The 13,331-nt window shown below is 38.8% G+C and overlaps 1 protein-coding gene across 4 annotated transcripts; it reads left to right on the forward strand.

Moving 5' to 3' along the window:
* The first annotated feature begins 3,836 nt into the window (after nt 1–3,836).
* On the forward strand, nt 3,837–8,653 carry LOC113277149 (cation/H(+) antiporter 18-like). Of its 4 annotated transcripts, none has more exons than XM_026526316.1 (5): nt 3,837–4,141; nt 4,463–4,603; nt 5,798–6,031; nt 6,159–7,160; nt 7,268–8,653. In XM_026526316.1, the coding sequence occupies exons 3-5, from the start codon at nt 5,834–5,836 to the stop codon at nt 8,465–8,467; spliced, it is 2,400 nt and encodes a 799-aa protein (XP_026382101.1). In that variant the 5' UTR covers nt 3,837–4,141; nt 4,463–4,603; nt 5,798–5,833; the 3' UTR covers nt 8,468–8,653. The 4 variants fall into 4 exon arrangements, with proteins under 4 accessions (XP_026382101.1, XP_026382106.1, XP_026382110.1 ...); XM_026526321.1 differs by having other exon boundaries at nt 4,482–4,603; XM_026526325.1 differs by having other exon boundaries at nt 4,501–4,603.
* The last annotated feature ends 4,678 nt before the right edge of the window (nt 8,654–13,331 follow it).

The raw sequence follows: 13,331 nt of genomic DNA on the forward strand, positions 1-13,331 counted from the left end.
TTTTTTATCCGATTTAAAATGAGTTGTTGAAATCTAACGGTTGAAAAAAAGCTTCATAGTTGCGTTTTTTAGCTCCATTCATAATTGCGTTTTTTTAGCTCCATTAAAAATAGCGTTTCTACTATTCCACAATTACACTTGCGCTTCCATCCACAGTTCCAAGTGCTGAGGTGGCGTGGAAGATGGAAGATGGATGGATTCCACCATAAGACTTTCTCTAAGCTTAACCTGTTTGAGCTTAAACTTCAACATTCTCCCTTAAGCTGAAACACATCCACCCAACATTCCTTGTCATTATAAGTATCTGAATTCGATCAACTTAATCAAATTGTACCAGTCCTAACTACAATACCATCTTTGACCTCCATCAAACTGTACCAGTCCTCCTGACTGCAATACCATCTTTGATTCTCTATCAAACTGTACCAATCCTCTGACTGCAGTACCAACTTTGATCCTACTGCGTCTATTTCGTATCCATGACTTAACCCTTTAAATCAACCACTCACCTTAAACTTCTTCGTCTTCCAAAATCCTTCAATGCTCTGCCACAGCAACCCTTGTTCACTATCACGAACATACCCAACAAACTGATTTCTACAACGCCTCTGCCAGAAGACTGTAACACTTTTTCACTGTTATAACACTTTTGTTACTGTCTGCAACTGTGACACTTTCTTCTGTTACGCTTCTGTAACACCCATACTGTTACTCTCATCCAATAACACTTCTATAACAATTAGGTCACGCTTTTGTTCAAGTATTCAGTCACACTTCTGTTCACCTGTAACATCTACTTAGTAACGCTTTTTTTTTTTTTTACGTCCTCAAAACTCTCGGCACCTTTCCTGACCCTACAACCAACGAATCACCACAGCATCACCGTGAACGATGGCATCTCTAGTTCTTCTACGTCTTAACCATTCGCAGTACCGATCATCCATTACGCAATACCAATATCTTGAACTCCACCATTGATCACATCAGCAATGAATAGAAACAACACCATCTTCCCATTCATCTCAGAAAACAATCTTCAACTCGACCTTCATTCTCTGTGTTGCTTTGACCGAAAGCTCTGTCCATTCTCCAACAATTCGAAACCTTCGATCTTAACTTCTAAATCAAGCTGTAAACCTTCGCAAACCGACACTTATCCAAAACTTACCACCATCAATGGTTACTACTACCAACATGGGCTATGCTTTTTTCTTTTTGACATCTTCAAACTTCACGCAATCTTTTTGTTTAAAAAACTTTCCGAAAAAACTCAACTACGTACAACAACAACTTCTTCCTTCTTTTTTCTTGACAATTAGCAGAAACCACCAAATCTTCTTTGTTTGTTCCAAACCCTAACCAAACATGACTAACTCCAATTTTATTTAAAACATCAGAACCTCACACAACTTCTTCTCCTTTAATCAAAAACAATTCCTATCACCGAAAACAAAAGAAAACTTCTTCTACTTTCCCTCCTTCTCTTTTCTCTTCCTCTCACCTTGCTCTGATACCATATGTAGAATCGAGCAAGAGAGAGGAGATCACACGCGGAAGCAAATAATAGACTACATTGATAATCAAATTCGGTGTACAATTCTTATGGCTCAATAGCTTACTTATAGTCTCACAAACTTGACGATCACTCAAAGAAAACTTTCCTAACAAAGATAAAACTCTAAACAAAGACACTTTCCTAACATAAAGCAAACTCTAAATAGAACTCTTCTAGAACTCTCTAGAACTCAAACACCTTGCTTCTCAAGTAAACTCCAACTTCCAAATATCGCACTATGTATCAACAATGTATGTTGATCCACTCAGACTATGTCAACAATACTTGTTGATCCAACGCCAAACTTCATCATATCTTAGTTTAACTTCCAACAAAGCTTCATAAGCCAAAGGAAACATATCACGTAATCTTCCTTCACCAAACCAAGAATCTTTCCAAAATCTAGTTTCCTTACCCTCTCCAATTTTGAATCTAATATTCTTGTTGAAGTTTTCAAGCTCTTTATAGATATTAAACCACAAGCTACTACCTTTCGATCCTTTGAGTTGGAGAGTTTCCCAACCGGTAAATGTTATGCCAAATTTTTCAACTATGACTTTCCTCCATAACGCATCTTTCTCTAGACCAAAGCCACCACCATATTTTTTTACCAAAGCCGAGTTCACTTGCTTATTTCTTCTTATACCAAGACGACCCTTTTCTTTTGGTTTTGAAGACAATTTCCAACCAATATTGTGAATTATTTTCTTATTTTCATCATCCCATAAGAAATTTCTCACAACTCTATCAATTTTCTTAGTTATGGAGCAAGGAGCAAGAAAAATAGAGGTATAATAATTTCTGTTTTGCTTTTGCACGACATAGAAAGTATAAATATTGATAATTTCCAATCACAAAAGAATGTTTATTCTAACTATTTTTTTGACATTCCATCTTCGTGTCGAACTATTTCAATAACAACTCGTATACTATCTAAATATGTTGAAAATATTTATTTTGAAAAATGTAAAACAATTGTGCCAGGCACAACACAACACGGCACATCACGTTCTCAAGCACTGCACAACACGGTACACCTTAATTTCTGGCACGACACATCACGGCACACAGCACGGTCGGCTCGCCTCTTAATGAGATGTGTTGGGCTGTGTCGGCACATCTTACACCTCTAGGTTGGCTAACTGTTGGATATTCAAATGTGGGTTTGGAATAAACCAACAAATTCATTTCCTGTGAAGATAATAAGTTTTACCAGAAAATAGGGAGAGAGCTCTTCAGACTTCAATGGAATTGTGAAAATCCCAACGATTGTAACGAGAGTTTAGGTAGAGGGAAACACTCTCATGGGAGAAGACGCTGGCCTTTGTTGTTTGTTTGCTTCTGTTTAATTTGTGCTTGGACTTTCCTTGCTTGATGCTAACTTTTGCTGTTAGCTTGTTTTAGGCAAGGCTTTTAGCCTACCTCCCTTTGCCACGCTTAGGCGTTCTTTACATCTTGTATTCTCTTTAACCTTTTCCATATATTAACCTTCCTAAACCGCCGGTGCTCAACCATTTAGCGCTTTCCGTTTCAGTTTCTTTGTATCACTAAACTTAGTCTCCTTGTACGATAACGTAGATATTGAAATTTGAAGATTAAGTTGAACAACAATTGGCCTCAGCATAAGACTTAGCCCTAAGGAAAAATTACATATGACAAGTAGGGTTAATGAATTATTGTTGAGAGAAAACCACTAGAAAAATGTTATAATCAATGGTACAGTAGTTAAGTTATCAGCTTTTTTTTTTTCTTCTTCTTTTCATGGGTAAAGAATTCAATGATGACAAGTTTCAAACTCAGGTCATTGGTACCATCATCCAATGCCTTCGCCATCTTATTATGATGACATCGGCACGAAGCTTCCGGTTTGACATTATTGGTACTGGGGATATGCAAAAACAACGACTTTGCTGTATGTCCTGTGCAATGAATTAAACTGCATAAATAGGGTTAGATTAATTCTCTTGCATCTTAACCAGTTGTTCTTCTTTAATATAGATCAACATCGGTGGTCCAGATAAGACCTTCCCAGTTAAGGAAAAAATATAACAAGTAACAATAATTAATAGACGTTGAGAAAAAAAATATTAAAAAGCTAAAATTATTAGTTTTACGAGGTCAAGTTACTAGTAACCATTGGTTGAGAAAAATATATCAATAAACAGTTAAAATTATTTGCACATTATCAACCTACTAGTTACCCTCAAGTTGAGAAAATAAGATAAATTAATGAACATTTAAAGTTAGTTCTACAACACCAAGCTACTACTAGTAAGCATTGGTTGAGAAAAAATTAAGATTAGTTCTACATGATAAAGCTGTTTTGGATACGCAAAACAACGACTTTTCATAGGCCCGATAGAATGAAATTTTATAAATAGGGTCAGATTCTCTTGAATCTTTGCACACACAGATACCAAACACAGTTTGGTGTTCAAAACCGCCACAAGTCCCCCAGTTCCGATTCTCCAGACTGTGTCTGTTCTTCTTATATAGAATTTTCTTCTGTTTATAAGACTGCATCCAAGAAATCAGCAAGCTCCATTAATTTATCACGAAGAAATCATTTAGCAGATCTTTTCTAAGGTAACAATCTCCACCGTGCTAAATGACATGCAAGATGACTTTGTTAACTGCATGTACAAATTTAGATAAGTCATGCAAAATAAATTTGGAAGCAAATGTTTTGGTTTTCTTTCTAAATTCTCGGTAGCTCAGTAGTTCATAATTGTGTATATACATCGTGTAAAAAATAACTATATATACCCACCCCTAGAGATAAACATTTGTATACTCGCTGCACTAACACTAGACTGCAAGATGGGAGCTAGGGGCTGCTATTACTATTGCTGCAATCAAACCAACTATATTATGTAATTCATGTTCTGGTTTTTGATTCAATGCCAGTTTTTTCATTTTTTGGAAGAATTATATATGCCATCCAGGCCCCAATATTCAAGAAATTTTATGAGACATTGGGGGAAACTGAATAATTTCAAGTAACCACTAGTGATTCAAGAAGACCCAACATAGCAGGAAGGAAATCAGGTGGTTATAAATATAACTTATACTGTATTCAAGGAGATCAAACTCCATTAAATTTTAATTTCTTGAGTTTAGAAAATCGGGTTTCTTTGATTATTTTTTTCTAATCTTTAATCCTGTTGATGAACAGAGGGATTCTCAAACCCCTGTGATGACTTGGGTAAAATTTTCTCTACAATTTTGAGATTGGCAATTTGGAATACTTAGTAGATTAATTAGATTTAATTTCCTATCACTCATACTTTCTTTTTCATATAAAGGCCAGGGACGGACCCAGGAAGGATAATTTTCCTTTTAAGACCCGGGCTAGAAGTCTTGGTCGAGTAGTAATCTTTTTTTTTGGTTTGTGGACTGAAAAAACAACCTGAGCTAAAGCCCCTTTAGCCCAGCTGTTGGTCCGTCCCTGATAAAGGCTCTACCTAGCTTTTCTCAAGTTTAAGGGCTCTATAGATGACCTAGAAAGAACTACGCTTGGAATGATTTTCTCTTAGTAATAAAAATAATTACTAGTATAATAATCTGAAAAAACTAAAACAATAAATTAAATTTTTTTGAAAAGTTGAATTTTAGAAAGGAAATGGATCACTGAAATATTAAAAATAAAAAAATATTTTTCTGAATTTTGTTACCTTGCTGGTGTGATGTTTCATCATTGCATATTTTCTATCCCTTATTGATACACCAGGACTAATATGTTACAAATCATTATAATGTAAGTTCATAAAGAATACGTGGGGATGTAAATAAAACACAAAATTGGTTAAAAAGACCAAAATCAATAATTCTTGGATGAAAAAGACATCTAGGTTTTGATAATGTTTAAATGGACAAAAATGCTAAAATAGCCAGGATGTAAACAGTTTCATCCTATCCATTTTCAAATACTTTTTCTTATTTTTAATTTACATCAGAATGCATCCAGTTTCATCCTCGCTATTTTTTAAGTTTAAGCTAGGATGAATCCAATTTCATCCTTGCTATTTTTTTGTCCATTTCATCCGTAATAATTTTTACTCGTCCATTAGAACCATGTTTTAAAAATATTTGGACAAATGATCCATTTTCCTTAAATAAAATGACCTCTTTCGTATCTAATAAACTGGGCCGGTTAAAGTTCACTGAATTAATGTTTATTACATCCATAATATATATTTGAGTTGCGACTTAATTCGTGGTATTTTCTGGTAAATGATTTAGGCGCTAGCTAGTGATCTGAAAATTTTGTGGGATTCTATGGCGTCAAATGCTACCAAAATTGTTTGTCCGCCTCCAATGAAGGCAACATCTAATGGAGCATTCCAAGGGGACAGTCCACTAGATTTTGCGGTTCCTCTTCTCATCTTGCAGATATGCCTCGTGCTTGTCCTAACTCGGTTTCTTGCTTATCTTTTAAAGCCTCTAAAACAGCCTCGTGTAATTGCTGAGATCATTGTAAGTTCTTTTACTGCTGTATTTCGTTTCGATTTTCTTTTTTTCAGTTTTTCTTATCTTGTTATATGTTTAAGTTGTCATCATACTGCAAAACAAGTTTCAGCTATTATTTTCTTGAACCTTGCAGGGTGGTATATTGCTCGGGCCTTCAGCTCTTGGTCGTAACAAGACATACCTGGATAAAGTTTTTCCTAAACGAAGCCTTACGGTTTTAGACACGTTAGCCAACATCGGCCTCATCTTCTTTTTGTTCTTAGTTGGTTTAGAGATGGACCCAAAATCCCTGTCTAGAACCGGAAAGAGAATTCTCAGTATTTCTCTTGCTGGAATTTCGGTACCATTTGTTTTAGGAATTGGGACATCATTTGTCCTTCGGAATACAATATCCAAAGACGTTGACGGTCTAGCATTCATTGTATTCATGGGTGTAGCCTATTCCATCACTGCCTTCCCTGTCTTGGCCCGTATTCTTGCCGAGCTCAAACTCCTCACAACAGATGTTGGCAGGATGGCTATGTCGGCTGCTGCAGTAGACGATGTGACTGCCTGGATCCTGCTTGCTATAGCTGTTGCTCTTTCTGGCTCAGGTCATTCCCCGATTGTTGCTCTTTGGGTTCTTTTATGTGGCTGTGGGTTTGTTGTGGTATCAGTTCTCATATTCCGACCACTCTTTGCATGGATGGGTAAACGAACCCAAGAAGGTGAACCTGTTGGAGAAACTTACATTTGCGCCACCTTAGGTGCTGTTCTTGCAGCTGCATTTATGACCGACCTTATTGGTATCCATGCACTCTTTGGTGCCTTTGTCCTAGGAGTTCTTGTGCCAAAAGAAGGGCCGTTAGGTATCGCTCTTGTTGAAAAGGTTGAAGATTTGGTATCTGGCCTTTTCCTTCCGTTGTATTTTGCTTCAAGTGGTTTGAAAACCAACGTGGCCACAATTAAAGGGCTTCAATCTTGGGGTCTTCTTGTCTTGGTTATATTCACAGCTTGTTTTGGGAAACTTGTCGGCGTTGTTGGGGTGTCCCGTGCTTGTAAGGTCCCTTGGCGTGAGTCTTTTACTTTGGGTGTTCTCATGAACAGCAAAGGTTTGGTGGAACTCATCGTCCTTAACATTGGTAAAGACCGAAAGGTATAACCATGCATGCATACTCTTTGTAGTCGGTATTTTTCTTTCTTTTTTTTGTTGCCCGGAAATATGTGTAACCAGAGTTCATAGAGATTCCTTCATTTGTGCAGGTTTTGAACGATCAAACTTTTGCCATCATGGTTTTGATGGCTCTGTTCACAACCTTCATTACAACACCTATAGTTATGATTATATATAAACCTTCAAGAAGGGCAGGACTGACGGCTACTGACTATAAGAACAAAACAATAGAGAGCACAGATGGCAGTTCCCAGCTTCGGATTTTGGCATGCTTCCATAGTACAAATAATATCCCGACAATGATAAATCTCATTGAGGCGTCTCGTGGTAGTGGAAGACCAGAAGGTTTGTGTGTTTATGCGTTACACTTAACAGAGTTGTCAGAGAGATCATCTGCAATTCTCATGGTACAGAAGGCCCGGAAAGATGGATTACCATTTTGGAATAAGGGGAGGAAAGACTCGGACCAAATTGTCGTCGCCTTTCAGACTTTCGAGCAGTTGAGTCATGTATCTGTAAGACCATTAACAACCATCTCTGCGTTGTCGAGTATGCATGAGGATATATGTACCAGTGCTGAAAGAAAGAAAGCTGCAATAATTATCCTCCCATTTCACAAGCACCAAAGGATAGATGGAGCCCTTGAAACTACACGAACAGATCTTCGGTGGGTAAACCACAAGGTTCTCCAAAATGCACCATGCTCCGTAGGAATACTCGTTGACCGTAGCCTTGGAGGGGTCTCTCAAGTATCTGCAAGTGATGTTTCTTTTTCCATTACTGTTATATTCTTTGGAGGTCGTGATGACCGAGAGGCACTTTCTTATGCTATTCGCATGGCCGAGCATCCAGGTATTAACTTAGCAGTTCTCCACATCACAATGCAGCTTGAATCTGGTGGAGATATTGCTGTAATTGAAATGAGCGGGGAAAGTCCTGTTGAAAGTCATTTACTCGATGAGAAGGTATTATCTGAGTTCGAAAAGAAGATCTCCCAGAACCCTTCCCTAAAATATGAGAAGAGATTGCTTAGCAATTCTGCGGAAGTTTTAGCTGTTGTTCAGGAATTCAGTAAATGCAGTCTATTTTTAGTTGGTCGAATGCCAACTGGTGTTGTGCAACATGTGCTAAATGGAAGGAGTGATTGTCCAGAACTTGGTCTAATCGGAAACTTATTAGTTTCACCAGATCTTTCAACAACGGCTTCGGTTTTGGTTGTTCAACAATATTACATGCAGCCACCTTCAGATTTAGCTGTTGTTTATCCAGAAGATTTAGACTCCAAATAGTTGTTGATTTTCTGTTACAGGAACTAAGCAACCCTCGCTATCACCAGGTGCGGTTGGATGTTTTCTTGAAAGTTTTATGTGTTTTTCCCTGTGTGTTATTGTAAGTTACTTCTGTTGTCAAATTTCATGAACTGTACATTTTTTTATGGAATTGGTGTGTGTTGGCGAATTATTCAACCTTTTTCATTTTTGGATAGTAAACCTAGCCGCCGGGTAGGGTTTTGTTTGTACAGTAAAAGAATTTTACCTCAAACACGAATCATCAGATGATGATTAAATTGATAATCGAACTATAACCTTTCTCTTCAAAGGAAGAGTGATGGGGGTACTAGCAAAGAAAACTAGCAAAGAGAACCTCTAATGCTTAAATTAGCTAAATGTTTGTACCATAATATTTTACACTAAAAGATGAGCCACAAGTGGGTTAGCTTAAACCTAATAATGGGAGACCATGATGGATTCACAACAAAAGAAAAAAACCGTTTATTGGGGACTATTTAAAAAATGGGGGACTACTTTGTGATGAAAATGTCCACCCAACGTTATAAGGAATGTCTTAAAAGATTAGGAAAGACTAATCTGCCTTATCCTAATTAAGATTATAACTAATCCTAATAATCCACTAATCTAACCCACTTATTAAAACCTAAATTAGCTAATAAAGACTCCTCTTATTAGTTAAAGTATGGTTCATTGGGCCTAGACTTCTCTTGTTAGCCAAGTATGGCTAACTAGGCCTCACAAACACGATACATAAAAGCCCACATGCGAAATACCCAAAATAAGGTTAGTAGCTGCCACGTCATCAAACTAGCCAACCATTTGTCACCACGTCAGCAACGTCACGTCACCAGTACGCCACGTCAGCATTGCGAACCAACCCAAATGGCCATATCAGCAATGTGAAACGTCAGCGCTGCCACGATATCAACGAATAGGTGACACGTCATCAGAGAACGCGTCAGCGCCGACACGTTTGCAAATTGAACTGACCATATGATGCCACGTCATCGCTGCCACGTCATTAAGGAGAAGGGGCCACATCAACACTGCCACATCAACAAAGTGCACTGCCCAGATGATGCCACGTCATCGATGTGACACGTCAGTGTTACCACTTCATCAACGAGAGTATGCCATGTCATCAGTTTCCCACGTCACCGCGCATAACCTTCTCCGACGGCCAAGTCCGGCAGCCGTACCAGATTTCGGCCAAAAGCTCTATTGGTGATCCTATGCTTCGCGGTACATCAAGCTTCGATGCGACTGGGTTATTTCCACCCCACGTATGAACACTGACGGATTTTTACACCCACCGAGTTGACTCACTGAGTTAGCCGAGTTGAACCATTGGCTAGCTGATATTTCAGCCCACACTAGTTTGTCTTGCGGATATTTATGCCCCATTGTGGGCTTATGCACACTTTTCTCTTTGGGCTTGGCATGTGTACACCTAATTTTTTGGGCCAACCCTTTGCACTATTTGGCTTGATTAATTCCATAGCCATAGAGGAAGTTTCTGGAAACTTCTAAGAGACATGCAAGGGCCAGTTATGCAATTCATGACAAGAGGCATGCAAGGGTCAGTCAATGCAATTCATGACAGGAGACATGCAAGGGACAATTAATGCAATTCAAGCTTAGATCGAAAATGAGGATAAAATCCTGATTTGCAACATATAAATAGATGGGTTCGCAATCCTAGAAGGTATGCAATCTTCCCCACTAAAATAATCCGTGAAAAACCTAAGATAACTTAAGCATCGAATGGTTTTTTGCAGGTACCCCCTACACTGTTCAATTGGAGAAAAAAACAGCAGATCAATCTTCAACAAATCACATCAAATTCGTATTTGAGGTAGAAGAATATTTTACCATACAAACACTAAAGTTTTTCACATGAGAATGCATACATTTCAGCCTAGGGTTATGAACTGATATATTTATATGTATCAGTTTAGGGTTTTAACCCTAATTTCGAGATAAGTATGACTTGTATTAACTTGCTCTGCAAGTCATCTGGAAGGTTCCAGAACTTCCCCTCACCGACTAGACAACAAATACCCTAGAATTTCCGGATCATTCCCCTAATTTCTATGGACCTAGCTAAGCAAAGGGGCACAAGTAACCACGCCCAAAAATGGGTGTAATTGGTTAAAGTCCATGAAGTGGGGTGGAAACATCCATAAACCAAGGAAATTTGGGCTAAAATATCCAGGAATGTTGGCTCGACTCTGATGGAGAGTTGGCTCAGCTAAGCTGACGCGGCTTGACTTGGATTGGGTAAACATCCTGCAGACGAATTGTAGGGGGAGAAAAAATCCGAGGCAGACATGATTGCTTGCCTGCGTGCGCACAAGAACAATCGCAGTCGGATGGAGTTCAGTGTGGCCAAACTTGACCGTCCGCAGTGGCCATCGAACATGGCCGCCGGTGTCGGCCATCGCTGATGTTTCCGTGGTTGATGTTATAATGACGCATAGCACGCAGACATTTACTTCTGCTGATATCATGATGACGCACTAAACGACGTTAATGATATTGTTATAACAGTGTGACAGTTGAACTAGACTATTGAATACAGTAATAACCGCATCGTAACGGAGCGGCGGCGTTGTAACAACGTTATAACGGAGTAAAATGCGTTATAATGGCGTGATGATTTTGCTCAAGATGAACGGTGGCGCAGCGTATCAACGGTAATTCAGCTCAATCTAGAAATTTAGGTTAAAATTTCTAGAGACCTGACTTCTTGAATCGAAGAGTTGAATCAAATTCGATGCAAGGCTCTTGAATTGATGACAGAATCAAATCAATGCAAGGCTCTTAAAACTGAATGAATAAAACTATCTTACAATCCCTTATTTATATTAACCTATCTTTCCTAAAAATCGAACATCTAAAAAAAAGAAATTATAAAAGAAAAGGAAATCTAAAAAAAAAGACCAAAATTAGGAAAGGTATCAAGATGCTGCATCAGGTCCCGCCGGGGTAGAAGGATTCGACCACGAATCTGGAACTGGGTCTGGTGGAACAAAACGTGATAAATAACGAACATTGAAGACATCCGAAGTGTTGATGTTTGCTGGAAGTTGTAGGCGATAAGCATTGTCATTAATTCGTTCCACAACTGTGAGAGGACCTATTTTCTTTGCCTTGAGTTTATTATAAGCATGAGCCGGCATTCGATCTTTAGTGAGAAATACCCAAACTTGATCACCTACTTCGAAGAGAACACGACGGCGACGAGAATCAGACGCAGCTTTGTACTTTGAGGAGGATGACTCGAGATTGGTAATAACCTGCGTATGAATCTTATGAATGTTGTCTACAAAATCATCAGCTACACCATGAAGACGTGTACGGTCTGGAAGAGTAGATAAATCCAAAGGACCACGAGGGAGAAGACCATAAACGACCTGAAATGGACTGAACCCCGAACTTCTATTTAGTGAATGATTATGAGCAAACTCTGCTTGAGGAAGTTTTGAATCCCAAGTTTTAATAGAATCACCCACAAGGCAGCGAAGCAAATTCCCCAAAGATCTATTGGTCACTTCTGTTTGACCGTCCGTTTGAGGATGATAAGCGGAGCTCATGTCAAGGCTGGTTCCTAGTAATTTCCATAAAGACCTCCAAAAATGTCCTAAGAACCGAGAATCCCGATCAGAAACGATGGAAGTTGGCAATCCATGGAGTCTGTAAACCTCTCGAAAGAAAAGTGTTGCGACTTGGACTGCATCTGATGTCTTTTTACATGGAATGAAGTGCACCATCTTGGAGAAACGATCAACAATGACAAAGATTGAATCGAAACCCTTTTGTGTACGAGGAAGACCCATCACAAAGTCCATACTGATGTCCGTCCATGGTTGTGTTGGAATAGGGAGAGGAAGGTAGAGACCTGCATTCGTGGAATGACCTTTTGATGTCTGACACACTGTACAGCGTTCGACAAAACGCTCAACATCACGTCTCAATGCAGGCCAAAAATAAGACTGAGAAAGTAAATACAACGTCCGGTCGCGACCAATGTGACCTTCATTATGTGTTTCAGCAACAAGTTTAAGACGGAGGCTGCAGTCTGGAATGCAAAGACGACTGTCTCGAAAAAGAAATCCATCGTGCATAGTAAAATCTCGAGAAAGACCATTCTGAACGTCAAGAAGAACTCGACCAAAGAAGTCATCAGACTCATACAAATCAGCAAAGGTGGAAAATCCCGGAACTGAGACATGAAGAACACTCAGCAAAGAATGGCGACGACTCAGGGCATCAGAAACTCGATTGGAAACACCTGACGTGTGTTTGATAAAAAACGTAAATTGTTGCAAGTAATATATCCATGATGCGTGACGAGCTAAGATTTTATCTTGACTGTTCAGGTGTTTTAAAGCATCATGATCTGTGTAGAGAACAAATTCTTTATGGAAAAGATAATATCTCCAGTGTTTGATTGCTTGAACCACTGCATAAAATTCCACATCGTAAGTACTATAACGTAGACGAGCTCCAGCCAGTTTTTCACTGAAGAAGGCGATAGGTCTGTTGCGTTGGCTCAAGACAGCACCAATGCCCAACTTAGAAGCATCACTATGAAGTTCAAAAACTTGAGTAAAATCTGGAAGAGCTAGTATAGGTGCTGATAACAATTTCGTTTTAATGATCTCAAAAGCTGTAGTTGCTTCGGTAGTCCAAGTGATGACACTATCATGACGAATACAATCAGTGATAGGTTCCATCAAACTGCTAAATTGCGGCACAAATCTTCGATAAAAAGATGCTAGACCATGAAAACTTCGAGTTTCAGATAAAGTAGTAGGAGTAGGCCAAGATCTGATTGCTTCTACCTTGCTCGGATCGA

This window comes from Papaver somniferum, chromosome 1 (assembly GCF_003573695.1).
Source record: "Papaver somniferum cultivar HN1 chromosome 1, ASM357369v1, whole genome shotgun sequence".
Classification (NCBI taxonomy): domain Eukaryota; kingdom Viridiplantae; phylum Streptophyta; class Magnoliopsida; order Ranunculales; family Papaveraceae; genus Papaver; species Papaver somniferum.

What these genes read in the sequence shown, in the direction of transcription:
- LOC113277149 (XM_026526316.1), top strand. Translation starts at nt 5,834, where the DNA reads ATGGCGTCAAATGCTACCAAAATTGTTTGTCCGCCTCCAATGAAGGCA. An exon ending in GTGTAATTGCTGAGATCATT is followed by an intron (nt 6,032 to 6,158) that starts GTAAGTTCTTTT and finishes TGAACCTTGCAG; the next exon opens with GGTGGTATATTGCTCGGGCC. An exon ending in ACATTGGTAAAGACCGAAAG is followed by an intron (nt 7,161 to 7,267) that starts GTATAACCATGC and finishes TCATTTGTGCAG; the next exon opens with GTTTTGAACGATCAAACTTT.